This window comes from Lynx rufus, unplaced genomic scaffold (assembly GCF_022079265.1).
Source record: "Lynx rufus isolate CCGP_SWC_20201006 ecotype Redwood Valley unplaced genomic scaffold, mLynRuf1.p SCAF_8, whole genome shotgun sequence".
NCBI classification, from domain to species: Eukaryota; Metazoa; Chordata; class Mammalia; order Carnivora; family Felidae; genus Lynx; species Lynx rufus.
In genome coordinates, this window is record NW_025814896.1 from 100,348,361 (window position 1) to 100,376,322 (window position 27,962).

The following is a 27,962-nucleotide window of genomic DNA, read 5'->3' on the forward strand; positions in this document are numbered from 1 at the left end:
CTAGGGTTTGTCTGTTTTCTCCTGGTTAGGCTCCAGTCATGTGTCTTCAGCAAGAACACTACTGCACTGATGTTGTGTCCTCCTCAGTGCCTCACATTGGGGGGGCAGGCTCCCGGTGTCCATCTGTCCCCATAGTGGAGATGTCAGCTTTAATCATTCGGTTAAGTTGGTGTCTGCCGTGTGTTTCCACTGTGAAGTGGCTCTTTCTCCGTTTGTAACTAATAAGTACTCTCTGTAGGGAGACGCTTTGCAGTCGTGTGCGTGTCCTGTTTTTCATCAGACTTTCACCCTCTAGTTTGGGCAGTCATTGGGGATTACCTGCCTCCATCCCTTTACTAGTTTCTGCTATGGAGAAGTTAGCTTTGGGAGATTCTTACTCTGTCTCCCAGCTCATGAATCTTACTGTAGAGCAGCAGAGCAGTCATTGTGACAAGTCCAGTCTGTGCACCGAAAACACTCTGGAAAAGATGACAAGGTGTAGAGGACAGAAGCTACGAAAACAGCCAACAGATGTGTTCCTGCAAAAGAGACCAAGCCAATGAAAACGACAAAAGGCAGTGAGAGAGGTGAAGCCGGGGTTTAGAAACAAACACTTGAATTTATAGATCAGAAGAGTTCACCTAAATGAAAATGGACATTCACCTGTGTACATCCTGACAATGATTTGAAATGTGAGGGTTTAATCTTTTTTTCCTACAAGCATATGTGCAGGGGAGGAAAAAAGGACAGTATCAAAGAAACAAAAATAAAGGGTTTCTTTTGTCGTTTTCTTTTTTTTTTCTTTTTAAAGTTTTTGTTTGTTTGTGTTTTTTGTTTGTTTTTGGCTTGGTTTGGTTTTTGGGGTTTTTTTGTTTTTGTTTTTGTTTTGTTTTGAGAGAGGTGGGAGTGGGGAGAGAGAATCCCAAGCAGGCTCCGCACTGTCAGGAGCCCAGTGTGGGGGCTCAAACTCACAAATCATGATATCATGACCTGAGCCGAAATCAAGAGTTGAATTCTTAACCAACTGAGCCACCCAGGCGCCCCTCTTTTGCCATTTTCAATGCCAGCAAACACAAGGGCAGAGAAGGAGAGTTTTGATAAGGAAAAAGATTTATCTCAAGAATTTTATGCACAGTCCACTTTGCAAGGACCTCAAAAATGTGACGCTGCTTAGAAGGACCTGAAACACATTCCAGTTCTCTAAACCTGGTCTCACCCGTTGCCCCACAGAAACTCTTGGTTTATCCTTACGTCTTCTGTCCTGCAGCACAACTGCTTGCCGCGGGTGAGGAGCCCAGAAAGCATTTGTTAATACAGTCACATGGAGCCCCGTGTCCTCATTTCTTCTTTCTGCTCCAGTCCACTGGCCTCCCTGTGGTTCTTCAAACATGCTGAGCACACTGCCCACCTCAAAGCCACTGCACTGGTGTTCCTTCTGCCAAAATGCTCTTCCCCTAGCTATCCACACATCTAGCACCCCACTTCCTTCAGGTATTTATTCAAAAGTCGTTTTCTGCTTGAGGCTTTCCCTGTTCAACCTGCGTCACAACCCACACTCCCTTCGCCCTTGACTTAGTTTTTCTCCTTAGCATTTCTCACTACTACTGCGCGGTTTATGTTACTTATATTCCATCTCTCCAATTAGAATATAAGTACCATGAGAATAGATATTTCTGCCTAAATAGATGAGTCTCTAGTGCATTCACAAGACCTAGAGCAAGCAACTGCTGGCATATAGTAGGTACAATATAAATACTTGTTCCTCTTCTCTCTCTCTCTCTTTTTCTTTTTTCTTTTTTTTTTTTTTTTTTTTTTGGTAGCGAAACAAGAAAGGAATTTATCCTACTGCTTTTATTGTTGTGATCAGTGTTTTCTGCAGAGCCAGGCAGTTAAGCAATCCATCTATGTCATCAGAGACCCCGATTCTTCCGTCTCTGCTCTATCAGCCTCCAGCCCTTTGGCTGTCCAACTCAGTGCCTACGGTACAGACAGTCTCCACAAACATTTACCCAATACATAAAAGTGTGGATTTCCATTTCTCTCAGTAGAGGAAAAATCCATATAGGAGACGCATAACTTCAGACTTCCTTCCCTTAATAGGATACAACGACAGAATGGCAAAAAGCTTACATTTTGCCTTTCAAGTAGTATTTGTTAGAGGTGTGTGTGTGTGTGTGTGTGTGTGCGCGCGCACGCGTGTGCGCACGCTCAGAGAGAGAATTGAGGTTCCCCCCCCCACCAACTTTGATTAGGTTCCTATGTGGCCCTGGTTCTATTATATGTAAATCTTTCTATCTTATTTTCTGCACTACCAACTGGCCAACTCCCTTTGGGATATTTTACTAATTTTAAGAAAGACATGGGGCTAATTTAGAGACAGGTGGCCAGAAAACAGTGAGGAGTCCAGAGACTGTGGCATATGAGGGAAACAGAAGACCTCAGAGAACAAGGTGTTTGTCTTTCAATGCTTGATGAGTTCTCGTCAGAGAGAGGGAATACTGATTTTATTAAGTGATATGCCCATCTATAGGGCTAGGAAAGAAACACGTAAGGAATTTAAGGAAAGAGTTCCTAGGGCCTGAAATAGGGTACATGCAAAGAAAGTTGTTCTCTCTCCAAGCTTGAGCAGTGAGTCCAGTTGGTTGTCTCCAAAAAGTTGTGCACACACAGGATGTTCCATTGAGGTACAGGTCAGAGGTAAAAACACTGTCACTAAAATCATTAGGCAGAAGTTCATCGTTACTGTATGGAATGTGAGGGGGGGATCAATAGCATGAACTTCACCTACTTGTTGGTTCTCAGCAAATGACAGTTCACCTGAGCCCAGCTACATCGATTTTCAATTTGCCGAGTTTTGTTTTTTTTTTTAAGTTTATTTATGTATTTTGAGAGAGAGAGAGCACGAGTTGGGTAGGGGCAGAGAGAGAGGAAGAGAGGATTCCAAGCAGGCTCCGTGCTGTCAGCAGAGCCCAACACGGGGCTCGACTCACAAACTGTGAGATCGTGACCTGAGCTGAGATCAAGAGTCAGATGCTTAATGAACTGAGCCTCCCAGGCGCCCCACAAATTACCTAGTTTTAAGTAAAATAACCCATGAGGAAATGGACAAGTAGCTTTGAAAGATTCCTGCAATAAACTTAGATTGAAAATACTACTAAGAACACAAACCAAAGGAACAAATAAGCAAACAAACAAAACATGGTAGAACTGACACTTTTTATTAAGTTGTGTGGTCAAAAAAAAATTCAGAGACCCCTGGCCCAACTGATCGTCTGTCACTGTTAGAATTGGAGTTAACATTGAACTTGTAGCGGGGGCCAGCAAGTCCTTGGAAACCCTCTTTCTTTGGCAGTTGACTGTTCTCAGCAGATAGCCCTGCGTTGGGAGAAACCAGTCCTCTTCCGGCCTTCATGACCACTTCAGACCCTCTTCCTCCCTACGGGCATTACAACGCTGTGAATAGGCTGATATTTTAGCAATTATTCCAGTTTCTTTCCCCCCATCCCCCTGAGCCCTGTGGTTAGGCATAGTCTCTTGAACACAGTTCCAGCCCCCACAGAGAAGGTTGTTTCCATCAGTAAGCAGACAAATGGATGGAGATAGAATAGGGTTTTTAAATACATAAAATCAGATACAGTTAGCAACCTATTGGAACTCTCAGTATCTTTCCTGGGCAGTCTGTTGGCCAGTCTGTGCTGCTTTATGAGTGGTACCACAAAGCCAAGACTCATCTTTGCCTGATCTAAGAAACCTTATCCTTTTGATCTCTGAAATCAGGATCGGGAAGAAAAGACAATAGTGAATGAACAATAGGAGCCAGGAGGCTTTGTGGACGTCTCCAATGACCAGTTGAAGGAGAGGGGCCTTGTGGAGGGATGGTCTCTCTGGCTGTGCTAGAGCTGTGTGGCGCTAGCTTTACTTTAAACTTGAAATTAGTCTTTAATGGTGGGAGAGGAGGCACTGCTTCTTCAAGGACCCAGAGTTTAAGGAACTTTGGCTTGGACCAACTCTAGAAACAGATTAAAACATTCGAGAAGGACTTGAACTGGAAAAGGGTTGGGTCTACGTGACTGCAGAAGGATTCAGGTCCTTCTGAATGGCTATGAGATGCTCTTCCTCAGGTAAATCTGGACTCAGCTGCTGTGCTAAGTGAACCCCATGGCTTCGCTTGTGCGCATTATTTGTACTGAGGTTTCCCATTGGGAGGTGCAGAGTGGTTCCTGATATTCCTGCACTTGGCCTGAGTTTATGCTGTGGACATCCTGCCACTGAGGGCGGCTGAGAAGAGAAAAGAGTGGGAACTTTTACTGGAACAGTAGCCTCTAAGGAGAACCTTCCTTGGGGAGGCAATTCTCAATTATCAGGCCCAGAGGCCACATCTTCCAGACTGATCAAGGAAAAGTTTACCCTCCTTTCTCTTTCTGTGAACCCACTGCCTCCCAATCCATTTTCTGGACAATGATGCCACCTAATGGGAACAGTAATAACTTTCAGAGCATTTAAGTGAGGATGCCTACCTTTTTAATATAACTCACATTTCTCTGCTTTGTACTTTGCTACCTATTCAGTGTTGTTTGCAAGCTTCTGGTGAGGTCAGGCTCACCAGTACATAGGCAGTCAGGATTTCACAATACTGTTAAGTATTTTTAGATGGCCATAAATACATATATCAAAGAATCATACTGTACACTTCAAATAGATTTCAGTTTTATTTGTCAATTATACCTCAGAAAAGCTGAAAAAAACATTAATTAAAAAAAATTGGTGGGGCACCTGAGTGGCCAGGTCATGATCTCACAGTCTGTGAGTTCAAGCCCCGCGTCAGGCTCTGTGCTGACAGCTCAGAGCCTGGAGCCTGCTTCGGATTCTGTGTCTTCCTCTCTCTCTGCCTCTCCCCCACTCGTTCTCTCTCTCTCTCTCTCTCCCTCCCCCCCTCTCTCTCTCAAAAATAAACATTCAAAAAATTTTTAAAAAATTGGTACAAATGATGTAAATTAATGTAAATAAAAAACCAGATGTACACAAAGTAGAAATGAATGGAGATATACCAAAATGATAATAGGGGCTGGATTAGGCTAGTGTGGTTGTGTTTTCTAAATGCTTTATAATACAATTTGTGGGGTTTGTTTTTTTTTTTTTTTTTGATTCATCATAAGTGTACTTTTTTATATAGACAGTAATTACAGTTGGAAAATACAGAAATAGAAACAAGAAAAACAAAATCACCCATAACTCCACCACTCAGACATACCTACTGCTTACATTTTGGTGGGTTTCTTGTCTTTTTTTTTTTTTTTTTAACATAGCGTTTATGTATTTTTTTTTTAATTGTAATCATTCTGTGTGATTCTTTTATCATTTACTATTACTTTAGTAATCATTCTGTTGCTTTTATGATACCAAAAAATCATCCTTTAGACAAAGCTGTTTCCAGGAAACCCTAATGCACCATTTAAATACATTAGGTTCCAAGAAATCTGACCTTAAAATAATTCTTATACTCTTATTTGTGCTGTTTGTTCGTGTACATAGAGATACCTTCAAAAGCCAGTCAGGGAACAGGAAAAAAAGTAAGAAAATGATTTTAGAATTTATAGGTAAAAGTCAACTGAGCCCACTGGGATTGAGAGGTGATAGGAAGTGGTTCCAGACCCACAGCACCTGGTCATGTGCCAGCGCCACCTAGTGGTGTGGGTTATGAACAGTCTGAACTCTCTGCCTCGCATAGGCGGGTCTGGGAGCTGGACTCTCCAGGTTGGGGACCTTGCTCCAGTATTCTGCCTCTTCTCTCTGCTTAGCCTACTGAACATAGAGCAAGACTACCTGTCAGCACACGGATATATTGACATACGGATCGAGATTTGCATTAGGAGCACCAAATGGGCACTGTGAGAAAGAAAAAAAGGGCTCCCAGAGTCTATGAAATGAAAAATTCAAATGGAAAGACAGCAGTTTGGAAACGTAGCCCTTGGGCTGCCTCCAGATCATCCTCCATATTGCAGATCTCTTTTCAGAGCAAATCTCTTCTCCACTTGTATGTAATTCATTTACCTTATTATGCAGGAAAATGTATGTCAGTCCTTTCTGGCAGATATATGTTTGGGCTCTTGGGGAGGCAGGTAGGACCAGAGAAAACACTCTGGTTTGTTAAAGCTCTAAACGGCTGACATGAATCCAGTTCTGCCATTTAGTAGCTCCGTGTCCTTGGCTATGGCTAAGCCACTTAATCTTTCTGAGCTGTTTCTTCATCCCTCGAATGGGGTCATCACAGCTTCTTTGCTAGGTTATAAGGAATAGATGTATTGCCTAGCCCTGTGCTTGTAGTGAAGGGCTCAATAAATTGTAGCTCTTTTTTTTTTTTATAATAAAACCCTGATTGTTAACTCAGATTGGATTAAAACAATTTAATTCAGTTCACCAATTCTAGGACTTACAGGTTTTTCCCACTTTAAATCTCAGAAATCAGGATGTGTCAGTGGCATGCCAGTGGTTTTTTTCCTTCTTTAACAGTTCTATAAAATAATGGTACTTCTTGCATTTGCTGGTGTTTTCAAGGAAATGTGGTAATTAGGTTAGCTGTGTTTGAAGTGCTACAGGGAGACCTGTTTTAAGTGCTCTTGGATTGTGTCTGTAAAGCCTGAACATGACAGCTGGTTCCATGAGGTCTCACGGTGACAATTCCCCACTGGTCTGTTTCCCAGCCTCAGACTTGAGCTTGTGAGCTACTATTTCTATGAAATTTATTTGGAAAGGGTGTGTTGAACCTTTTAAACTTCACTGAGATTACACAGAGTGCAGATGATAACTCAATCACCTATATATAGCATTTTGTACTGCACAGCATACATGGAGTAAATATATGTTGTTTTAAAGAGTAGGTATGTTGGAAGGTGGGTGTAATCCCTCCTCTAATTCTGTTGGTTCTTTCCCTGCCGTGTAGACTGCTACTTTCTTTCCAGGGCTGTCTGAGGGCTGGATGGGCTATTGCATGGAAAATACCTGGCACATATTGGACACAGTAAATAACAGCGGATTGTATTCTCTGTCTCCTTGGTAACCATGCCTAGTCTTTTTCTCTCTTTCAGTCTAATAAAGTTCCTGTTGTTCAGCCCCCGCATCACATGCACCCGTTGACGCCCCTCATCACCTACAGCAACGACCACTTCTCCCCTGGCTCCCCTCCCACACATCTCTCCCCAGAGATCGATCCAAAGACAGGTGAGTCATCTGCCGTCCAGGCTGGCCCCCGTGCAGAGAGCTCCAGTGGGGCAGGCTTGTCTTCTCAGGGAACATAATGACCCTGGAATCGGCAGCCCTGGGTTCAGGTCATGTCTTCAACTCCCAAGAGCCCATAACCCTGCCCACTGACATTAGCCCTTTCAGTGTTTTCATCCACACCTCCTGTGTCCCTTCCACATCATCGAGGCATTGTGAGGATTAAAGGAAATTCTGTGAGGCAGTGTCAGGGCCTGGCTCCACAGTAAGGAGATGGCACTCTTCTGCCATAGATCCTTTACTTTAGATTCTTTACTTTATTTAGACTCTCTTAATACTGTGGGGTGCAATGAGCTGGAAGTGGGGGTGGGTGGGAATCTTTTTCACTGACCTTGAACTCTAGCCCGGCTGGAGGCCGTGCCTTCCTAAACCAAGACCTTTGCCTTACACTGAACATTTTCAAATAGAGTTACCAATCTAGCCAGACTTCTAAGTATAGCTTTAAAGAGGTAAGGCCGAGCTGGATTTTTCTTTTCTTTTTTCTTTTCTTTTCTTCTCTTTTTTTTGAATTGCTCACCAGAACTGTCCATCTTAGGGAAACATAGCTTCATCAAATTCCCAGAGTTGCAGTGGCTCAAAGTATTTTTGGAACCCCTCTTTAAGGAAATCAAAGTTACTGTAAGTTACAAATAATGAGGAGGACAAAAGTGGCATAGAAATCCAAAGTTTACTTCTCCATGAATGAGGCAGGTTTTCTAAAGGGGTAGTTAGCTGATGACTCCGGAGAATGTCTTGGGTCTCTCAGTCCAAGATTTCTGGCCCCTTTCTTGGATGACTCCTATGTAAGCAGCTGGAAATTACTCCTGCTGATAGGTGGGATCCATGTAGCCAGAGAGAAGCTGTGTTCGTCCTGCCTTCCTCGAATATGTCCTTGACTCACCGGCCAGCAGAGCTGGAGAGATGACAGAAGGCAAGGACAATGAAAGGCCTTCCGTGCTCCAGCACACTTGGGGACATGGGGCAAGGGACTTCCCATTTGGTGTTATTTTAAGGTGCTTTGGTAGGGCCAGGGAACAGTCTGACACATGTCTCTTTGAAGCAGGAATCCCCCGGCCCCCTCACCCATCTGAGCTGTCTCCATATTACCCACTGTCTCCTGGAGCTGTCGGACAAATCCCTCATCCTCTCGGCTGGCTCGTCCCGCAGTAAGGAAACTAGCAGACTTTCTTACCCTCCTTCTTCCTCATGCTGTGCTCGGCCTCCTGTACCTCCAGCGTGCTCTGGGATCTGTGTGCAGCACCCCCACCTCCCACAGTGGAGCTCTCTCATCAAAGCCCACGGCTCAGACCTCCCTTCTCTCCCTTGGGCAGCTAGCTCCCCACTCTTACTTCCTACTTCCTGCCCTCTGTCTTTCATCCTTTCTTCCAGCCCCCTCTCCTTCCCTGTCCTGAACAGTCCCATTGTAACCAGTATGCTGACCAGATTTCCGTGCTCCCGGCCCTTATAGGCAAGGACAGCCCATGTACTCCCTTCCTCCTGGTGGCTTCCGGCACCCCTACCCTGCCCTCGCCATGAACGCCTCAATGTCCAGGTGAGTCCCGGGACTGGGGGCTGTGAGCATGAAGTTCCCTTGCAGAGAACGGTCCTCTATTCGTGTCCTTGTCATTTGTGACCATGGAGAGCTTTCTCTTGGCCCTAAACTGGGAGGCACAGGCTCACCTTTTCTCCCCACCCCCCTTTGCTGAGGCGCCTCCTCGTACATACTGTATGGTCGGAATGGAGACCACAGACTCGGCTCGTTCTTTGCCCATCTCTCTAAGGGAAGAATTTCAAAGCCCTAGTGCTCAGCATCCCCACACGTCCCCCCACCTGCTGGGCTTTGTGGCACTGAAGCCAGAGACTGGAGATGATTAGTGTTTCCTGAAGTGATGTCAGGAGAGAGAACAGCAAAGGGGGCTCCTGTCCCAGGGGCCGGATCTACCTGACAATGGTACCTGTGGTCACAAAGGAAGTGGAACGCACGGCATATGGTGTGGTTCCCCATTGCGGACACTGGCCTCTGACCCGCCACACCTTCTTTTGGATTTTCATCCTACCTGCGTCCAGTACGAAATACAGGAGTCCTGTGCGTTTGTGTGGGAAGGGGAGGTTTGTTGGGTGTTTCCCAAACCTGGTTCTGTCGAGGTCGGTGAATGGGCTTCCATTCCTCAAAGTCTGCCATGGCAGAGGTATTTACCGAGCTCTGCCATAAAGGCAGGCAGCCACCGGGTCCTCTGCCGGGTGACAAGCATTCAGCCTGAACCCTCATGTTGTCACTTGTTTCCCCCCGATACACAGCCTGGTTTCCAGTCGGTTCTCTCCTCACATGGTGGCTCCGGCCCATCCTGGTCTGCCCACCTCAGGGATTCCCCACCCCGCCATCGTCTCCCCCATTGTCAAGCAGGAGCCAGCACCCCCCAGCCTGAGCCCCGCCGTGAGCGCGTGAGTATCAGGCAGCCTGGATGGGACGGTGGCCAGTCTCCGAGCGGCAGATGCCATTTATTTTTCTCCCTGGTGGCATTTAGCAGGCAGCCAGCAGCCTCCCTCAGCCATACCCTTTCTCCTAGGAATTGCTCCCTTTGACTCTCTGTGTCCCCATCCTCTCAGACATCTTTTCTCACAGTGAGGAGAGTTTTACAGACAGGATTTAGAGGCTGAAAGAGGACCTGAGAATGCTTTTGGCTTCCTTCCCCCTCTCCCTTATGCATGAAAACATGAGCCCTTAAGGGAGGATTTTCTCCAGGTCCATAGCTGACCGGTAGCGGAGTTGAGACTACCAGCAAGGCCTGTGCTGTGTCCACTGAGCCATGAAGACAGCAGGAAAGCCAAAGTCCACGCCTCATGGCGGGGAGACTCGCTCTTGCTTCTGCCCAAAGCGCCCTGCCCCCTTTCCTCTCTATCACCTGTGACAGGGGGCTCTCACCAGCTCCTCTGCTCCTTCTTCAGGAGCCTTTCATAGACTATGGCCTGAGGTCATCCCAAGGCTGAGGGCTGCTTGTGGAAGACACTCGGGGGCTGTAAGCAGCCGTGGCAACTTGAATGGATGACAGCCGGTCATCCCTCCTCCCCGCGGGCACTCGTGAGGGGCATGGATTGCGGGTCGGGTGACAGGGTGACCACTGACTCTTGCTAACCGACAGCTTTGTGACTCCCCAGGAAATCACCAGTCACGGTGAAAAAGGAGGAAGAAAAGAAACCCCACGTGAAGAAGCCTCTTAATGCCTTCATGTTATATATGAAGGAGATGAGGGCCAAGGTGGTGGCCGAGTGCACCCTGAAGGAGAGTGCGGCCATTAACCAAATCCTGGGAAGAAAGGTAGGATCCGCTGTTTCCCTCCAGGCTGTGCGGGTCAGCGACCCCCGCATTCCTGCTCCCCGTCATCTCTGACCCTCTCTCCGCAGTGGCACAACTTGTCCCGAGAAGAACAGGCCAAGTACTATGAACTGGCCCGGAAGGAGCGGCAACTTCACTCCCAGCTCTACCCGACCTGGTCAGCCCGGGACAACTACGTACGTGCCCCCTCGGGCCCCGACGGCAGCATCTGCGAGAGGAAGCGGGGAGGGGGACGTGGCTGCATTTATAGAGGACACTTAAGGCCAGGGAGAAGGCTCTATTGCTCTAGAAATAAGGAAGGCATTTTAATTCTCAGGAGGTCAACAAGGACATGGTGTTGACGTCCTATGGACCGAGGTAAATCTGTACCCTCTCGTTTGAGGTGGATTCAGCCTTCGAGTCCATAAGTCAAGGTGCAGTGCGAGCTATGTTCTGGCTCTGGTGGCAAGGGTGTCACCAGCCAAGGGTTCTGAACCTGGGGCTTGGAGAACAATGTATGAGCCTCAGCTGGCATTTTTTTTTTAATGTTTATTTTTAAAAGAGAGAGTGCAAGCAGGGGAGGGGCAGAGAGAGAGGGAGACAGAGAATCCAAAGCAGGCTCTGCTCTGTCAGCCCAAAGCCCGACGTGGGGCTTGAACCCATGAGCCATGAGATCATGACCTGAGCCAAAGTTGAACGCTCAACCGACTGAGCCACCTCAGCTGGCATTTCTAAAAACTCTTCGAAACAAGACAGATTTTTGTATGTCTGTTCTTATTTGCTTTTTTTTTTTCTTTCTGGTGAGAGGCCTCAGAGCTGCCTTAGATTCTCAATGGGGCCTGAGTCCCCTCAAAAAAGATCGAGAATCACACTGGAGCAGTGCCCAAGGGCACTGAAGGGTGAGGCCTTCCAAGGAGGCCAGGACATTGGGTTGGAGGGGGAGGAATCGAATGGGGAAGGGAAGGCACATTCCAGGAAGGCTCCTCAGAGGCTTCTGTGGAGAGTGTGACCTGAGTGACTCCCCTCCACCCCCAGCTTCTCACCCAGGGTCAAGGGCAGTATGGGCAGTATCTTCTGTCCCCCTAAAGAGCTGTCCCTGGTTACCCCTTTCTTTGGCCATAATTTTCAGGGTAAGAAAAAGAAGAGGAAGAGAGAAAAGCAGCTGTCACAGACACAGTCCCAGCAGCAAGTCCAAGAGGCAGAGGGTGAGTCCTAAGGAGGGCGCCGGCTCTTCTTCCCGCCATCACAGTCGCGCCTGCCTGTGGGTTGTTCCTGGCTCTCTGAAGGGTACAGCGACAGCGCTGTTTCATAATAGCTGCCATTTTCAGGGCCTCTGCCTCTTGGGAGCCTCTTGCATACCCAGGTGGGTGTTATTATTATCCCCTTTTTAGAGATGGCAGATTAAAAGGCTCAGAGAAGTTGGATCTTCCCAGTCATTCCGCTTGTTAAATGGCGGAGGCAGGATTTGATCCCAGCACTCTCCCACTTCAAAGCCTAGGCATTCAGTTCAGTTGAGTTGCATCTTATTTGAGGGTTCTCAAATAAATGTATAAGGTAAAAATTGGAGATATTTGAAATGACCTCTGGAATTCAGTCGGGAAGGGGGCGCAGCAGAGACCGACATGCCACCTATTTGTGAATCCAATAGAAGCAGGTTTCCTGCAAGGTTTGGTTGGTCGAACCCCGAAAGAGTTTGCTTGGTATGGGGACCGCTTTGTGCCAAAATGATGTGCTCTGTCTTTTCACACTGCGGTCACACCTGCCACGGAGATGCTCATGCGGTGACAGGCATTTAGGTCATGCCCCTCACCTTGTGCCCCTCACCTCATGCACACCTCTGGACAAGTGTAGAGCAGCTGGTACCAACATGCTGTTACTCTCTTCTTTCTCCCTTTCTCTTTCTTTTCGTTCGTCTATATAATTTGTACATTCGTTTACGTATGAGGACACATAAGTAAAGTGTGTACGTGCTGCCCAACCCACCGTATACCTCCCTGCTTAGCAGGTGCTGTGCCCTCTCAGCACCCTAAGGCAGAGATTTTAAGGCACATTGAATGGAGATCTGTCTCCCGCAGTGGTAAGATTTAGGCAAGGAAGGTGACGGTGCAATAGACCGAGCTGTTTTCCCTGCTATCAGATGCTGAATAGGTCTTTGTCACTTTGACGTTGCCCCTTCTCCGTGCTCTAGGTGTCCCTGAATGCAGCTTCCTGGTCTTGAAAGCCTCAGATGTAATTTCAGGCCCTCCCTCCCCTCCCACTGAGCATCCTTGTGTTCCGCCTCACCCACGGCCACTAGCTGCTCAGCCTTTCGTGTATCTTTTCTCCCCCGTAGGTGCTCTGGCCTCCAAGAGCAAGAAGCCATGTGTTCAGTACCTGCCCCCCGAGAAGTCGTGTGACAGCCCTGCCTCTTCCCACGGCAGCATGCTCGACTCCCCGGCCACCCCTTCCGCGGCCTTGGCGTCGCCTGCTGCCCCTGCTGCAACCCACTCGGAGCAAGCCCAGCCCCTCTCCCTCACCACCAAGCCGGAGAGCCGGGCCCAGCTGGCTCTACACTCGGCCGCCTTCCTGTCCGCTAAGGCGACAGCCACCTCCTCTGGCCAGATGGGCAGCCAGCCCCCACTCCTCTCCCGGCCCCTCCCCCTCGGGTCCCTGCCCACAGCTCTGCTGACTTCCCCCCCCTCCTTCCCCACCACGCTCCATGCCCACCAGGCCCTCCCGGTCCTCCAGGCCCAGCCTCTTTCCTTGGTTACCAAGTCTGCCCACTGAGCTGCCCCCTGACCTATGCAGGCTGTCAAGTGACTCGTCGAGTAGTAATGATTCAGAAGAAACAACGGAAAAAAAAAAAAAAAAAAAAAGGAAACTTTATTGGTCAATATTTGACCACTCTGGACTGTTCTGTAAAGTGACTGGTAACAACAGCACTTTACGTTTTGTAGATGTAACCAGTAGCTGATCTTAAGGCTTTTTTAAAAAACAAAACAAAACAAAAAAAAAAATCTTTAAAAGAAAGAGAACTGAAAAGTAGCGTGTTATTCTTCCTGTATGTGCAGTGGTGGATGGGCCTGGGCAGAAGACCCCCTTCTCTCTACCTCTTTCACTTTCTGCCCTGCTCCCTGTTCTCATCGCTCCCACGTGCCCCCCTCCCTTCCCAGTCCGCATGTTGGCCGTCACTGGGCCTCTAGCCTGCTGCCTCTTCATCTAGATGGCGCTCCTGGACATTTTCTTTTCCCTCACCGAGTTTTTCTCCTTTGCTCAGCTCCGTGGGTTCTTGCCTTCATCTCCGTCCTCTGCCCAGGGTAAGGCTGTCATCACGTGAGAAGCCACCTTTGCCTGATTTGTCTCCACCAGCATCCCTTTTTCCTCAGTGGGCCCTAACCCAACAACCTCCAGCTTTTGGTGGGAAGAGAGGTCCTCCGAAATGGTTCTTCCCCCACATTTAAAGGGATTCAAGGTGCCTGCCACTTCCTCGGTGAAGAAGTCTCTGTGCCACCCCCTCACCAGTCCAGACCTCTTCTCCTGGTCCCAGAGTGGCAGACGAGACCTGGCCCCCAGGCCTGGCTCTTGTCCCCTGGGTCAGTGCTAGCACAATCTGCCAAAGGTCGAAACTCCCTCCTCCCTCCCCCCATCACCTCACATGCTTCTTCTGTGTGTATTTCTTTTTGTTTTTATGGGGTTTTTTGGAGCAATTTAAACTTCCAGTTGTTTATTTTCACAAAAGAAAATAAAATTGCAGTTGCAAGACCTTTTCTGAGTATTTTAGTCCTTCTGTTGAATCAAGCCCCCATCTTCATACCAAGCCCTGTGCTGGATTTTTGTGGGGCCCGGGGAGGGGAGAATATGAAAACATGCCTGACGGAAAAATGCAACCCAACGTTCAGCCTCAAATGTACAGAGACCAGTCAGCATCAATAACTGAGATCCAAAGAGAGGAATCTTTATTTTCATTTATCTTATAATTGCCAAGATATAAGGGGGGGCCTTTGTCATTTTGCATGGTACCTAACACCACCATTAATTTCTTGTCTAACAGCTTTATTGAGCTCTAATTCACATAACATGCGATTTACCCATTTGAAGTATACAATTCAGTGGGTTTTGTATGTTCAAACTTGTGCATCCATCATCACAGTCAATTTTAGGACATTTTCACTGCCTCAAAAAGGAACCACAAACCCTTTAGAAGACATCCCTAATTCCTCCCCTCACCCCCCACAGTCCCAGGCGACCACAAATCTATTTTCTGTCTCTGGATTTGTCTACTCTGGACACGTCATTTTTTTTTTTTTTTTAAGCTTGTTTATTGAGAGAGAGGGAGAGCACAAGCCAGTGAGGCACAGAGAGAAGGAAAAACAGAATCCCAAGCAGGCTCCACGCCATCAACACAGACCCCAATGTACAGCTCAAACTTGCAAACTGTGAGATCATGACCTGAGCCGAGATCAACAGTTGGATGCTTAACTGAGCCACCAAGGCACCCCTGCACATGTCATTTAAATGGGACCATACGGGGGCTGGCTCAGTCAGAAGATCATGTGCCTCCTGATCTCAGGGACATGATGAGTTCAGGCCCCATGTTGGGTGTAGAGATCACTTAAATAAATAAAAGTTTTTAAAAAATAATAAATGGGATCATACAACACATGGTCCTTTTTCATTGACTTCTTTCAGCCTATGATTTTCAAGGGTCATCCATGTTGTAGCATGTCTCAGTACTTCATTCCCTTTTCTACTTGTGATGGTACAACATATGTAATATAAAATTTGCCATTTTAAGGGTGCCTGGGTGGCTCACGTCAGTTAAGCATCAACTCTTGATTTCAGCTCAGGTCATGATCTCACGGTTCATGGGTTTGAACCCCGCATCAGGTCCGGACTGACTGTGCCAGAGCCTGCTTGGGATTCTCCCTCTCTGCTCCTCCCCTGCTCACACACACACTCTCCCTCCCTCCCTCTTATAAAATAAACATTTTAAAAATCTGTGGTTTTGTATTTAAAAATTTTTTTAATTAAAAAAAAATTTGCCATTTTAACTATTTGTAAATGTACTCAGTGGCACTCATTACATTCACAATGTTGTGTCACCACCAACACTATTTGCAAAACTTCATCACCCCAAACAGAATCTACATAACCATTAAGCAATAACCTCCCTCCATCCCACTCCCCCCCCCCCACCCCAGCCCCTGGTAAACTCTAATCTACTTTCCATCAAATTTCCTTGAATTTGCCTATTCCAAATAGTCTATGTAAGTGGAATCATCAAACATTCGTCCTTTTGTGCCTGGCTTATTCGACTTAAATCAATGTTCTCCAGGCCATCCACTTTGTAGCATGTATCCAAATATGTTTCCTTTTTTATTTTTTTTTTTTTTGAGCTTTGCTAAAATACTTCAGTCTTCCTTTACCTTTTTGAGTACTTGCCAGGTTTTTTTTTGTTTTGTTTTGTTTTTTTCTTTTGTTTTGTTTAACCCTACTCAGACATAGCTTTTTTTTTTATTATAAATGTATATAATATAAAATTTACCATTTTAACTTAAAAAATTTAATGTTTATTTTTGAGAGAGAGAGACAGAGCATGAGCGGGGAAGGGGGAGAAAGAGAAGGAGACACAGAATACGAAGCAGGCTCTAGGTTCTGAGCTGTTAGCACACACAGAGCCCGACGCAGGGGTCAACCCAGGAACTGTGAGATCATGACCCGAGCCGAAATCAAGAGTCAGACACCTAACCAACTGAGCCACCCAGGCGCCCCTTTTTTAACTTTTTAAATGGACAATTTAATGGTGTTAAGTACATTCACAACATCATGCACCATAACCACTGTCAATTTCCGGAACTATTTCATCATCCAAAACACAAACTACTCATTAAACATTAACTCCCCCTGACCCCCAGACTTCACGAACCTCTAATCTACTTTCTATTTATGAATTTTCCTATTCTCAGTATCTCCTATAAATAGAATCCTACAATATTTAATATTTGTCCTTTTGTGTCTGGCTTATTTCACTTAGCACAATGCTTTCAAGATTCATCTACATTGTGGCACATATCAAAATTTGATTCCCTTTTACAGCTGAATAATCCATTATGTATACAAGCCATTGTTTATCCTCTCATCTATTGATGAGTACATGGAGTTTTTTTATACCTTTTGGCTATTGTGAACTGCTTTGAACATATGAGTATGTTTGAGTCCCTGTGTTCAGTTCTTTAGGGTGTATATCTAGGAGTGGAATGGCTGGGTCATATGGTTAACTCTGTGTCAACTTTTTGAGGAATTGCCAAACTGTTTTCCATAGCAGCTGCACCATTTTACATTCCAACCAGCAATATATGAGGGTCCAATTTCTCCACATCCTTACCAACACAGTTTTTCTTTCTTTGTTTGTTTATTATAGCTATCCTGGTAGGTATGAAGTGGTATTTCAGTGTGATTTTGATATGTATGTAATACTAATAATGTTGAGCATCTCTTCACATGCTTATTAGACAGTTTTCCCAGACTATTCTATTTGTTGAAAAGACTTGTCTTAGCACACCCTTATTGGAAATCAGCTGACCATAAATGTAGAGGCTGATTTCTGGACTCTGTTGAATTCTATCCAACTCATCTATATGTCTTTATGCCAGTACCACACTGTCCTAATTACTGTAGCTCTGTAGTAAGTTTTATTTTTTTAACAATGTTTATTTTTGAGGGGGGGAGGGGTAGATTACTTACTTAAATAAAAACTTTTTTAAAAAATCTTAAAAAAAAAAAAGATTCATTTATCAATTCACTTCTTTTAGCCAGAACAGTCACATTTCTGAAATAATTTGGTAAAAGATTTCTCACTTCTCTGTGATTCTTATTCTCTCCTCAGTAATGAGTGTGTGAGAGAGAGATTTCTTACAACAGGAAAACATTGAGAAGCATGTTAAAGAGTTTTTAAATAACAAAGTACTTGGTCCTGAAAACTATATTTATGCCACGTACTGTTCCTTGAAATTCTGAAGACTTTCAACTGACTAGACCTACATGGCATATAACCTAAAGATTGTACTCAACAGACTACTATAGTGTTATTTCCCCTGGTGGTTGTAGTATTTTTTGGTAGGATTACATTTCAACCTTAGTTAACTGAAATATTTTCTGATGTACTTTTGTGTCTCACAAAGACTTATGTCCTGGACAACATCATTTACTCCTAATCTGGCTCTACTCCAGCCTCATCACCTGCCATTTTCCTTATTGTCTGTTATCTGGCAATCCTGTCCTCGTCTTTAAGACTTACACGAAATGTCATGTTCCCACCTGCCTCCAGACCTTTGCACACACTGTACACTCAGCCAGGAGAGCTCACCTTTTCCCCTCAACTTCACCTGGGAAATACACTTTGGCTCTCAGCCCAAAAGTCCCTTTCTCAACAGAGATCACAGTTTCGGCACTTTGCTTTCTTGGCATTTCTTAGAATGCATACTCACACACACTCACACAATTTCCATAAATAATTGATTAATATTTGTATTCTCCACTAGATTACATGCTCCATTAAGTTAGCTCGCCTGGCAAATGTTTATAAAAGGATTTCAAGCGGTAATTAATGTATAAACAACAGCACTTTCAACAGTGGGATACAAAACTATTTACCCAATAATATCAACTTGGAGGAAAATGGATATGCATAGAAAAAATACACCAATTAAGACAGAAAAGAAAATGAATGCTTTTGTATTTGTTTAAAAAAAACTCACGCTAGATGGGAACACAACAAAGGTAAGTGGTAACCTGTAGAATGGTAGGGAGCAAGAACTTTCTAATGTATACCTCTTTTTTTTTTGTATACCTCTTTTTTAATATCCCATTTTGATTTCTGAACCATTAGAATATATTACCTAATCAAAAATATTAAATGTTTGCAAGACAGAAAATACACTAAAACTTTGATAGTGATTATCCTGGAAGAATGGGACAACGATTTTGTTTTCTATTTCTACAGGTTCACTAAATTTTCTACAGTGAATATGAGTAACTTCCATGACCAGAAAAAGGATGTATTTTTTAGAAAAGATCTCTGGGGACCTCGGAGAGCAGTTTCTGTGGGGTCGGGAAAGAGAGGAGCTGGGATGGGAAGACTCCCGCTACAAAGGTGGCAGGATGGGTGTCTGTTTCCAGATAGGAGACACCAGAGAACAGCACGTTTGTGTGCTACAGCGAAAGAACCACGAGAAAGGGAGAAGTTAAAAATGTGAACACAGGTTGGAGCCAAGAGGGGCCGAACCCCAGTGACGTCACTCCCATGGGATCACCCGCGGACCAGGGAGCTCCTGTTCGACCTGTATCGTCTCGGAAGTACAAGGGGAGAGAAGGAAAAGGAGAGTGATGTTTGTAGCGGCTGCTATGCAGAGAAGAAACCTGGAAAAGGAGGAGACTGTTAGATGCCTGCACTGAAGAACCGAACCACAGCACAGGGTAAGGGAGGAACCACCAGACACTCCGGCATTTTCCTAAGCTCCTCCCTTCGCCTGAGCGTGCGGCGGAAGACGCACGCAGGAAGGGGCGGAGCCAAGAGCACTAAGAGCGCGCACGCGCGGGTCTCGCGAGAGCAGTAGAGGGCGGAAGCACAGTTAGTGCAGGATGCGGTTCCTGGTTGCGTTGATCCTGCTGAGCGTCGTTGTGGCGGGTAAGACCCCCCCACTCCCACCCCAAATAATCTCACTCTCACCCCTAGGCCCACCATCCTCACCGCCCCGGGTCGCTCTCTGAGCTCGCTACTTCCCTGCCGTAGTCACTCCTCCGCTTGCCATCACCCACCTCCCCCGTTTGCCAGTTGCCTCGGTTTCATCTAGCTTTGAGGGCTCCCTTCTCTTGGCCTCCCTCTCTTCAGGGCCAACTGGTTTCTCTGTTTCAGTAGACCTACCGCTAGAAAACTCTAGCCAGTCGCAGTCTCAGGCTACGGGAGACGGCTCTAGCAAGGGGAAGTCCCAGGTGCAGTCCACAGAAGATGACTCTAACAAGGAGAAGCCCCAGCTACAGTCCACGGGAGATAACTCTAACAAGGAGAAGTCTCAACTGCAGTCCTCGGGAGACGGCTCTAGCAAGGTGAATCCCCAGCCACAGTCCACGGGAGACGGCTCTAGCAAGGTGGATCCCCAGCCGCAGTCCACGGGAGACGGCTCTCGCAAGGTGGATCCCCAGCCGCAGTCCACGGGAGACGGCTCTCGCAACGTGGATCCCCAGCCGCAGTCCACGGGAGACGGCTCTCGCAACGTGGATCCCCAGCCGCAGTCCACGGGAGACGGCTCTCGCAAGGTGGATCCCCAGCCGCAGTCCACGGGAGACGGCTCTCGCAAGGTGGATCCCCAGCCGCAGTCCACGGGAGACGGCTCTCGCAAGGTGGATCCCCAGCCGCAGTCCACGGGAGACGGCTCTCGCAACGTGGATCCCCAGCCGCAGTCCACGGGAGACGGCTCTCGCAAGGTGGATCCCCAGCCGCAGTCCACGGGAGACGGCTCTCGCAACGTGGATCCCCAGCCGCAGTCCACGGGAGACGGCTCTCGCAACGTGGATCCCCAGCCGCAGTCCACGGGAGACGGCTCTCGCAAGGTGGATCCCCAGCCGCAGTCCGTGGGAGACGGCTCTCGCAAGGTGGATCCCCAGCCGCAGTCCACGGGAGACGGCTCTCGCAAGGTGGAGTCTCAGCCACAGTCCGTGGGAGACGGCTCTCGCAACGTGGATCCCCAGCCGCAGTCCACGGGAGACGGCTCTCGCAAGGTGGATCCCCAGCCGCAGTCCACGGGAGACGGCTCTCGCAAGGTGGATCCCCAGCCGCAGTCCACGGGAGACGGCTCTCGCAACGTGGATCCCCAGCCGCAGTCCACGGGAGACGGCTCTCGCAACGTGGATCCCCAGCCGCAGTCCACGGGAGACGGCTCTCGCAAGGTGGATCCCCAGCCGCAGTCCACGGGAGACGGCTCTCGCAAGGTGGATCCCCAGCCGCAGTCCACGGGAGACGGCTCTCGCAAGGTGGATCCCCAGCCGCAGTCCGTGGGAGACGGCTCTCGCAACGTGGATCCCCAGCCGCAGTCCGTGGGAGACGGCTCTCGCAAGGTGGAGTCTCAGCCACAGTCCGTGGGAGACAGCCCTAGTAAGGTAAAGCCCCAACCGCAGTCCACAGGACAGGGCTCCAGCAAGCAGAAGCCCCAGCCCCAGACCACGGGAGATGACCCTAGCAAGGAGAAGCTGCAGCAGCAGTCCTTGAACTCCAGCAAGCTGGTCTCCAACCCCTCCTCTGATAACAAGGAACCCACCAATCCTGACTTAAACATACCAGCTGACAAAGATACCTCTCTGCATGCTTCTAGAGGTGAATCTGGGAAGACAGTATTACTGGACTCTGACCCCACTTCTCCACAGCAGGAGAGAGAAGGTAAGTCTTCAGAGCTTACAGAAGATGTGGAGCCCAAGAAGGCTGAGGAAGGCGATACAGAGCCTGAAGGTTCACCGCCCCAAGAAGAGAAAGAGATGCCCGGCCTTGCCTCCAGTGAGAACCGTGAAGGAACACTTTTGGATTCCATGGGTAGGGAGAATGATGACCTTTATAAAGACAGTCTTGGAAGTGCCAGTGCAGAGAGCAGCCACTTCTTTGCATATCTGGTGACTGCAGCCATACTTGTTGCTGTCCTCTATATTGCCTATCACAACAAGCGGAAGGTAAGTCAAGAGTTGCCTTAAGAAGAGGAATGGGATTTCCTCCACCCTGAAAGTTTGGTGTGTGGGCCGGTATCTATCACTCATCTGCCTATGAGCACTGGGGATTTTAAGACAAACTTCAGTTTATCCTCAGATTCTGCTATGGCTCTCTACTCTCATTTTATAAATGATTTGTTTTCATGTCAGATACCTTTGAGTGCCCTCTGCTGCTATATTAGGTGCTAAGTAAGGACATTATTGTGATCTGACCTGAATTGGGGTCTCCTCCCATAATCTTAAACTTAGGTCCTTTACAGCCTTAGAGAACCTGAGTACCTAACAGTTCGTAAATACAGTACTCTGAAGATGGTGAATGATTTCTAGTTTCCTTTCCCAAGCTTTTACCTTCCGTCTGCAATGGCAGAAAGAGTGGTTACATAGTCTTTGACATCAACAGCAGAGAGCCCAGGGACTGTCTTCTACAGTCAGTTGAGTTTCTGATTAGAAGAATGGCCAGAAATTGCATGGAGACACTCATCTTTTACTACTTTAGCAATGTTTGGTGTAGAGTAATATCTGTTGCTTAGCAACCACTCTGATGACGAAATGATTGCATTTCGTATTGAGTCCTAAGAATTTAGTAGTTTCTACAGCCTGGTTAAAATTGGAGCGTTCAATTTGTCAATATGCCTATGACTGTAAGGAATGAGGGAAGACATTTAACAAAAAGGTGTTCCTTATTCTACATCCAGAAAGTAACTGTAGATGTGAAAGTGGTAAGGTTAAAGTGGAGCAAGTGTGGAGTGAAAAAGTACATTTGCAGATAAGAAATAATTATTGCTTGTGAGTAAAAAAGGAGTGTCTTATCCTAGAGCTTTCTGGGGAGGAGTTGGCAGATCTTTGTACTCTTGAGTAAATCATATAGACTCCCACAAGCCAAAGCCCAGAACAGTCTTCTTCCCATCTGTTACTTCATACTTAGTAGTATAAAAGATTCTGAGGTGACTGGAGGCCCTGTCCTCCTTAAAATTGTCATAACTTAAAAAGGTCTCTTTGTGGGTGTACTACTCTTTCACTGTCAGGGTCCTTAACAAATGTACTACCAGGTGATTACCTCTGATTTCAGAGACTGAGATATGTCATTGTAGAGTCACTTGTTAATTTCATTTTCCTTTCCCCAGATTATTGCTTTTGTGCTAGAAGGAAAAAGATCTAAAGTTACTCGACGGCCAAAGGCCAGTGATTACCAGCGTTTGGACCAGAAGGTAAGGAAAGAAGCCCCAGGTCTGTGGGAGGGATAGGCAGTCTCAGATAGGCCCAGCAGAGCACTTACATTTGACACGATGGCCATTGCCCCACCCTTTGCGGACCACAAAGTAGAGATGTCCATATGTACGTGTCTGCAATATGAGAGCTAGAAGAGACCTCCACGTGCTGTAAGTCGGCTCCCTCCCTTGACAGAAGAGGAAATTCTGATTCCTCCTCCCCGCCCCCACACCGAAGTTCCCACTACAAATTTGTGTCAAAATCAAGACCTGATGGCAACCCCCTAGGCACCCATCCTGTGCTTTTTGCACCGAACCAACACTTCACAAATTTTAGTAGGCACATGAATCACCCAGGGAATTGTGATGAAAAGTCTGACTGATTACATATGGGTGGAATCTTCTGCTTCTACGTTTCTAGGAAGTTCCCAGGTGACATCACATGCTGTGGAGCCATGCTTTAGGTAGCAGAGCATTTGACTACACTCCCCGAATACCAGTGAGTCCAGAAACATCTAGGCCTCCAACTCTAGAGATCAGCCCTACTAAACTGTGGACTCGATTTCCTAAGTGCAGCCAACTCACGCCTGCCAGAAAGCAAAGCATTCCTTCCACCCCCACAGAGTAGGAGCTGAGCAGGATTCTCCCCAAAAGCAGCCTGAGTGGGAACAGGGTATTTCCACTGCCTTGCCAGCACACACCCCTCCTTTCCCCTTCTATGTAAGGACAGTCAGGACATTGGTAAATAGTACTTGGTGGCTTGACTGTAAGTTTTCCTAAGACTCCCTACAGGTAACGCAGTTCACATGTATAGTCCATACCAGCAACAGAATAAGCCACTCAGCTCCAAACACCTTTGCTAACTAGCCCAGTAGGTCAACTTCACAATTTAGCCTTGGCCTAGTACCTTTCCGGATAATTGACTTTAAGGATTCATTTCCCTTTCCTAATTAAAATGCACATGTAAACAATTCAAAACAACACAGAAATACTACAAAGCAGAGACCAGGATTTCCATATTCCTTTCACCAAGTGTGTATCTTTCTAGTATATGTTTGATTTCAAACTGACTTTAAAAATAATTTTATGTGCTTTAATTTTACCGATTGTTCTTTGTATGTTGGAGCGGCAGCTTATCTTAATTCTGAATTTTTTCAGTTTCTCCTGAACTGGAACTCCTATAGGATCTTGTATTCCCCTAGATTCATAGCAGTGAGGTGTATTCCCCTGGAAGGAGATTAAATGTCACAAATGAATTGTGTTGCTCTCGTTTCAGATTTGATTTCTCTGTTCTTGAGAACTTTGTCCTCCCTGCTGATTTGTTTTTAAATCAAGAGAAATGAAGAAAAAAAAGTGCTGTGACCTAAGAGACACCCCCTCCTCTAGGGTTTGGTGGCAAATCAGGCCTGGCAGAGGCGGGGGGTATTGCTTAGCTTTTTGCACCTGCACTTTGGTGACCTTGTACTCCTGTGTCCCCATCACCTATGCTGGTGTCTTCCATCCTTTCCTCCTCTGAGTGTGAGTAGAGGGAGCATGTGGGAAGCCAGCTATGACCAAAGGGAGACCTCAGCCCCAGGCAGGCTACTGCTGCTGACTGCCTTCCCTTGGGCCTTGGCCCTTTCGTAGTTAACCCTTGAAAACAGCATTGCACCCACCACAAGTTATCTTTGCAGACCTAGGAGAAAACTAGGTTGAAAAGTCAACCTAGGAGAAAACTCACCTGCAGGTTGAGGTGCTTCTGTACCAAGGCCTCATCTGGAGGGATGTGCCCTACAAAAGATGTAGAAGGTGAATGCTGATGGGCAAAGGGCTACTTTGAATACGTAATTCTCTTCAAAGGCTTCAGCAGCAAACCAAAACAGCTTTTAAAAAGTGCTTTATTGCCTGCAGTCCAACCTGTCTAGTGTAAGTTCTTCACATTTTCCTGATATTTTCGTATTACTTAAGACAAAGTGAGTCAGCTTCCATTTGGTTGTACTGAGCATAAAACTGAACTTGGGGATTCTGGAAGTAAAGCTGTAAAGCCACGGTTCCCATCACAGATTTTTAAAAATATAGTTATGATTATTGAAAATACTGTGTTTGGCTATACTCATAATTGTAACAGGAACTTTTTAAAATAGGGTGAGCTCATACTTTGCAGCAGAAAATGTGCAGGAGGGTTTGGTTTTGATCTGCATTATTTTCCTAGGGTTTTATGAAAGGTTTCCCATAAACTCTGTTTGACATTTGTTGCCTAAAATAGACAAATTAGACTTGTAGTCAGAAACTAACTGTACTGTCTCTTTTACCTTAATCTAGTTAATGGTTCTCTATCTGATATAGGATGTCAAGGGTAATTAGTAAAAACTCTCCTTCCATTCCATGTCAGAGGTTGTTAAAACTTAAGAAATTCAGAGAGTTCCCCTGGGGTAACTGAGGATCCAGCATAGTGTTTTGGATCATTCTGTGGTTTGAAGTTTTACTTAAGTCCGTTCTAGCTGTGCTACCTATTATAGAGAGCCTAGAGAGAGTTGTTCTGCAGAGAAAAAAATGGAATTAGAATAGCTGATCTCAGGGAAATACAAAGAATGTGGGAAGTGAGGGGTGGGATGAATTCTGTGCTGCTCAAGTCATTCTGCAGAAAGGACCATCCTGTTGGCACATGACCTTGCACCTCACTTAAAACAGCATGGCTTTGAGTTGAGATTTATGGAGACAAGGAATAAATGAATGCTCTCGGCGTCATGCCCTCTTCCTGTGCGTCAGTCTTATAACACTTTCCTCTGAGGAATTTTCTGTCCGGCTCTCCTAGCATTCTGTAAAACCACAGTTCCCCTCTGCCTACCTTTCCTTCTCCCCTCTGATGTTTTCTGTTTCTCCGTCTACACTAGCACGTTTCCTTCTACCTTTATGTATGCCCAGATTTCCCGTTCCCATCCATCCTGTTTGTTACTCCTTCCCTTCGTAATCTTTGTACACTCATGTCGGTCCCTGTCTTCCTACTAGTAGTGTTTTTCCTGAGGTTCAGATTGCCAAAGGTAATGGGTTATTCTCAAAGCTTAGTCTTGTTCTGGATAGAACTGAACATTATTGACCATCCAAATTGAAATTCCCCCCTTCTGGTTTCTCTGACTGACTGTCCTGGCTTCTAAGAACTTTGCTTTACCCTGTGCTGGTGGGGGAAGAGAGCCCTCAAAGGCTGGTTTCTCTCTTCCTTCATCTTCCCAGAAATTCATCCATCCCTCATCTTCTGAGTGAGTGACTCCCAAGTGTTTATCCTTGGCCTGGTTCCCAAAGAATCAAATCCTGTTGTGCGCTGTTAGTTTGCTCTGTTGGCACTAAAAACTGAAGTTCTCTCTAATACCCATCAAGCTGCCCATCTCAGCTGCCCATTTTATTTGTCTCAGCTCCAAACTGTGGTCTTTTACCATTTTTATCTGTTACAACAGACCTATCCATTAACAAGTCTCCAGTATAATCTTTCTTTCCATTTTCCTTGCTTTTCTGTCATCGCACCCCCACCATTTCACTTCTCTCCTGAATTCCCAACCCGCCCAAGAGCCATCCTGACTGGTCCTCCTGTCCATCTTCTCTCATGTACAGATTGATCTTTCCAAAATCCTTGCCCTGATCTAAAGCTTCTGTCTACCTCTCATGGCTTAGAGAATCTAGCTGTATAGACTGTAGTGTTCAGGACTCTGCAGATGGGCACTTTCTTGCCAGGTTTTCTCTGCATCCTGCCCAGGCCGAAGGCTCCTCTTGTCAGGCCCATCTAGGCCTCTGTGCCTTTTTGTTGTTGCTGTGCCCTCCATTCCCTGGCTTCCGTGGTTGTTCTTCAGTCAGGGCACACTCCTTTCTCTTCTTTCACTTGCCTCCCCAGATGTTTCTTCAGGCCCCAGCTCAGGTTTTTCCATGCACCTTCTTAACTCCTCCACCACGTGATTGTTGGCTCTTTCCATTCTATTCTAATAACTCTTAATAATGCCAATCACAAATTTTGTAACTCCAGCAAAAAAGAGCAGACTTATCTGATGTCTGTATCTGGTCTCTCCTTCCCAAAACGAAGCTACTTGCAGGAGTGCCCTTGGCACCACCTGCATAGCTGCCTAGTGTAGTGACATCCCCTAGGTACTTCAGGAGTTCAGTGTCTTCTTGCAGAGACATTTTCCTTGTTCAGGACGTCTGAATGTGACTTACCTGATGTCTCATACAGCTCTTCCTGGCTACTGGTTGCGGTCCCTTACTGATAGATTTTGCTTGTAAGGAGGGTGAGCAGAAAGAAAGATTGGTTTCAGGAACCAAGAGGGTTGGCACCAAGTGGATGCATAAGGATTCTGTGGAGTCCGCATAGTTCCATGTTTTGAGCATCCGAGAAGTATCGTTTCTTGTGCTAAAAGAGTACAATAGAATTTAAGCTTCACTGTAGAAATTACACTGAAGGAACTCTCTCACACCAGTGGAAAACTTTTCTCAGTAGTTGTCCTTTTGAAGATAAACTATTGATAGCATGTTTTTCTAGAGGTGGTGTGGATGAGGGTGAGCTGGCTTGAGGCATCTCTCAAGATGGGGGCGGGGTGGGGGGAAGGGTAGGGATGGGCAGGGAAGTCCCTGGAGCCACGAGAAGCACCGCTATCTAGACAGCTATGTCTTTCCTGCCCCAGCCTTTGGTTGAAAATTGATTTCTAGTAGGAGGAATCTGTGTTTCAGTCATGGATGTCAGTAGAGGGGTTTCGTTTCTTGCTACAGATTACTGAGTAGAATTATTTAAAGATGCTTTTCTGGACTCTGGGGGAACGAAGGCCAGTCTATCTAGAAAGGCTACAACAACTCGGAAAGACCTGACAATGAGCTATATGTATGCTGACGTTTCTTTTCCCATAATGGCTTTTAATGAAACGTTTGGTGATAGAATTATAAACCTCTAGAATTCCCCTGATGGTGATTCTCATTTTTTTCTCTACTTCATGACATCTAAATCAAAAAAGGAAGCCTGCTTCTTGTTTTTACAAGGTAACTTGATACATAATGCTGTTATGTATGTGTGATGAAAGCTAGCACACTTCGCACATGTTCTGAATCACTTGAACAGGGAAGAGAGTATCTTGTACACCAGACACCAGATCCTGGTGTTCTTCCAGCTGTTTTCTGAAAAGTCTTGCTGAGAAGGTTGCCTTTGACATTGCCTTGCTTAAGGAAGAATCCTGGGAAGAGATTTCCAGGTTCCATTTAACTATTCATCCAGAGCAAGACAGAATCTCAACTCACCTAGTTCCTCAAGACACCTGTGAATTTCCTAAATGTCCCAGTTGAGAAACTCCTCTGTAATAGTGTTGGGTCTGAGCTGTGTAGCTACAAGCTGCCAACAAAAGCAGCCTCCTCACACTTAGATATTCCTTTAATTCAGAAGTTTCTCATGTTAAATAAATGATTGTTGAAGTTGTCTCCCTTTTTTGTTTACCGGATTAGTAGAGTGCCACTGTTTTTGCAATGTTTTA

General features: G+C 46.3%; 2 protein-coding genes across 4 annotated transcripts in view; both read left to right on the forward strand.

Annotated features, from left to right (window-relative positions):
- Nucleotides 1-14,239, forward strand: part of TCF7L1 (transcription factor 7 like 1) — a 157,672-nt gene extending 143,433 nt beyond the window's left edge. The window contains exons 5-12 of the mRNA XM_047068588.1: nucleotides 7,065-7,197; nucleotides 8,297-8,399; nucleotides 8,702-8,785; nucleotides 9,532-9,675; nucleotides 10,390-10,549; nucleotides 10,636-10,743; nucleotides 11,676-11,751; nucleotides 12,879-14,239. Coding sequence (XP_046924544.1) covers nucleotides 7,065-7,197; nucleotides 8,297-8,399; nucleotides 8,702-8,785; nucleotides 9,532-9,675; nucleotides 10,390-10,549; nucleotides 10,636-10,743; nucleotides 11,676-11,751; nucleotides 12,879-13,312 — 1,242 coding nt within the window. The 3' untranslated portion in view covers nucleotides 13,313-14,239. The remainder of the gene's footprint in view (nucleotides 1-7,064; nucleotides 7,198-8,296; nucleotides 8,400-8,701; nucleotides 8,786-9,531; nucleotides 9,676-10,389; nucleotides 10,550-10,635; nucleotides 10,744-11,675; nucleotides 11,752-12,878) is intronic.
- A 4,898-nt stretch (nucleotides 14,240-19,137) lies between these two features.
- On the forward strand, nucleotides 19,138-27,929 carry TGOLN2 (trans-golgi network protein 2). Of its 3 annotated transcripts, XM_047067588.1 has the most exons (5): nucleotides 19,138-19,211; nucleotides 19,440-20,176; nucleotides 20,219-21,241; nucleotides 22,402-22,485; nucleotides 23,762-27,929. In XM_047067588.1, exons 1-5 carry the CDS (start codon nucleotides 19,166-19,168, stop codon nucleotides 23,765-23,767), a joined length of 1,896 nt encoding a protein of 631 aa, XP_046923544.1. In that variant the 5' UTR covers nucleotides 19,138-19,165; the 3' UTR covers nucleotides 23,768-27,929. The 3 variants fall into 3 exon arrangements, with proteins under 3 accessions (XP_046923544.1, XP_046923541.1, XP_046923542.1); XM_047067585.1 differs by having other exon boundaries at nucleotides 19,440-21,241; XM_047067586.1 differs by having other exon boundaries at nucleotides 19,443-21,241.
- The last annotated feature ends 33 nt before the right edge of the window (nucleotides 27,930-27,962 follow it).

What these genes read in the sequence shown, in the direction of transcription:
- TGOLN2 (XM_047067585.1), top strand. Translation starts at nt 19,166, where the DNA reads ATGCGGTTCCTGGTTGCGTTGATCCTGCTGAGCGTCGTTGTGGCGG. An exon ending in GCTGAGCGTCGTTGTGGCGG is followed by an intron (nt 19,212 to 19,439) that starts GTAAGACCCCCC and finishes TCTCTGTTTCAG; the next exon opens with TAGACCTACCGCTAGAAAAC. An exon ending in CCTATCACAACAAGCGGAAG is followed by an intron (nt 21,242 to 22,401) that starts GTAAGTCAAGAG and finishes TCCTTTCCCCAG; the next exon opens with ATTATTGCTTTTGTGCTAGA.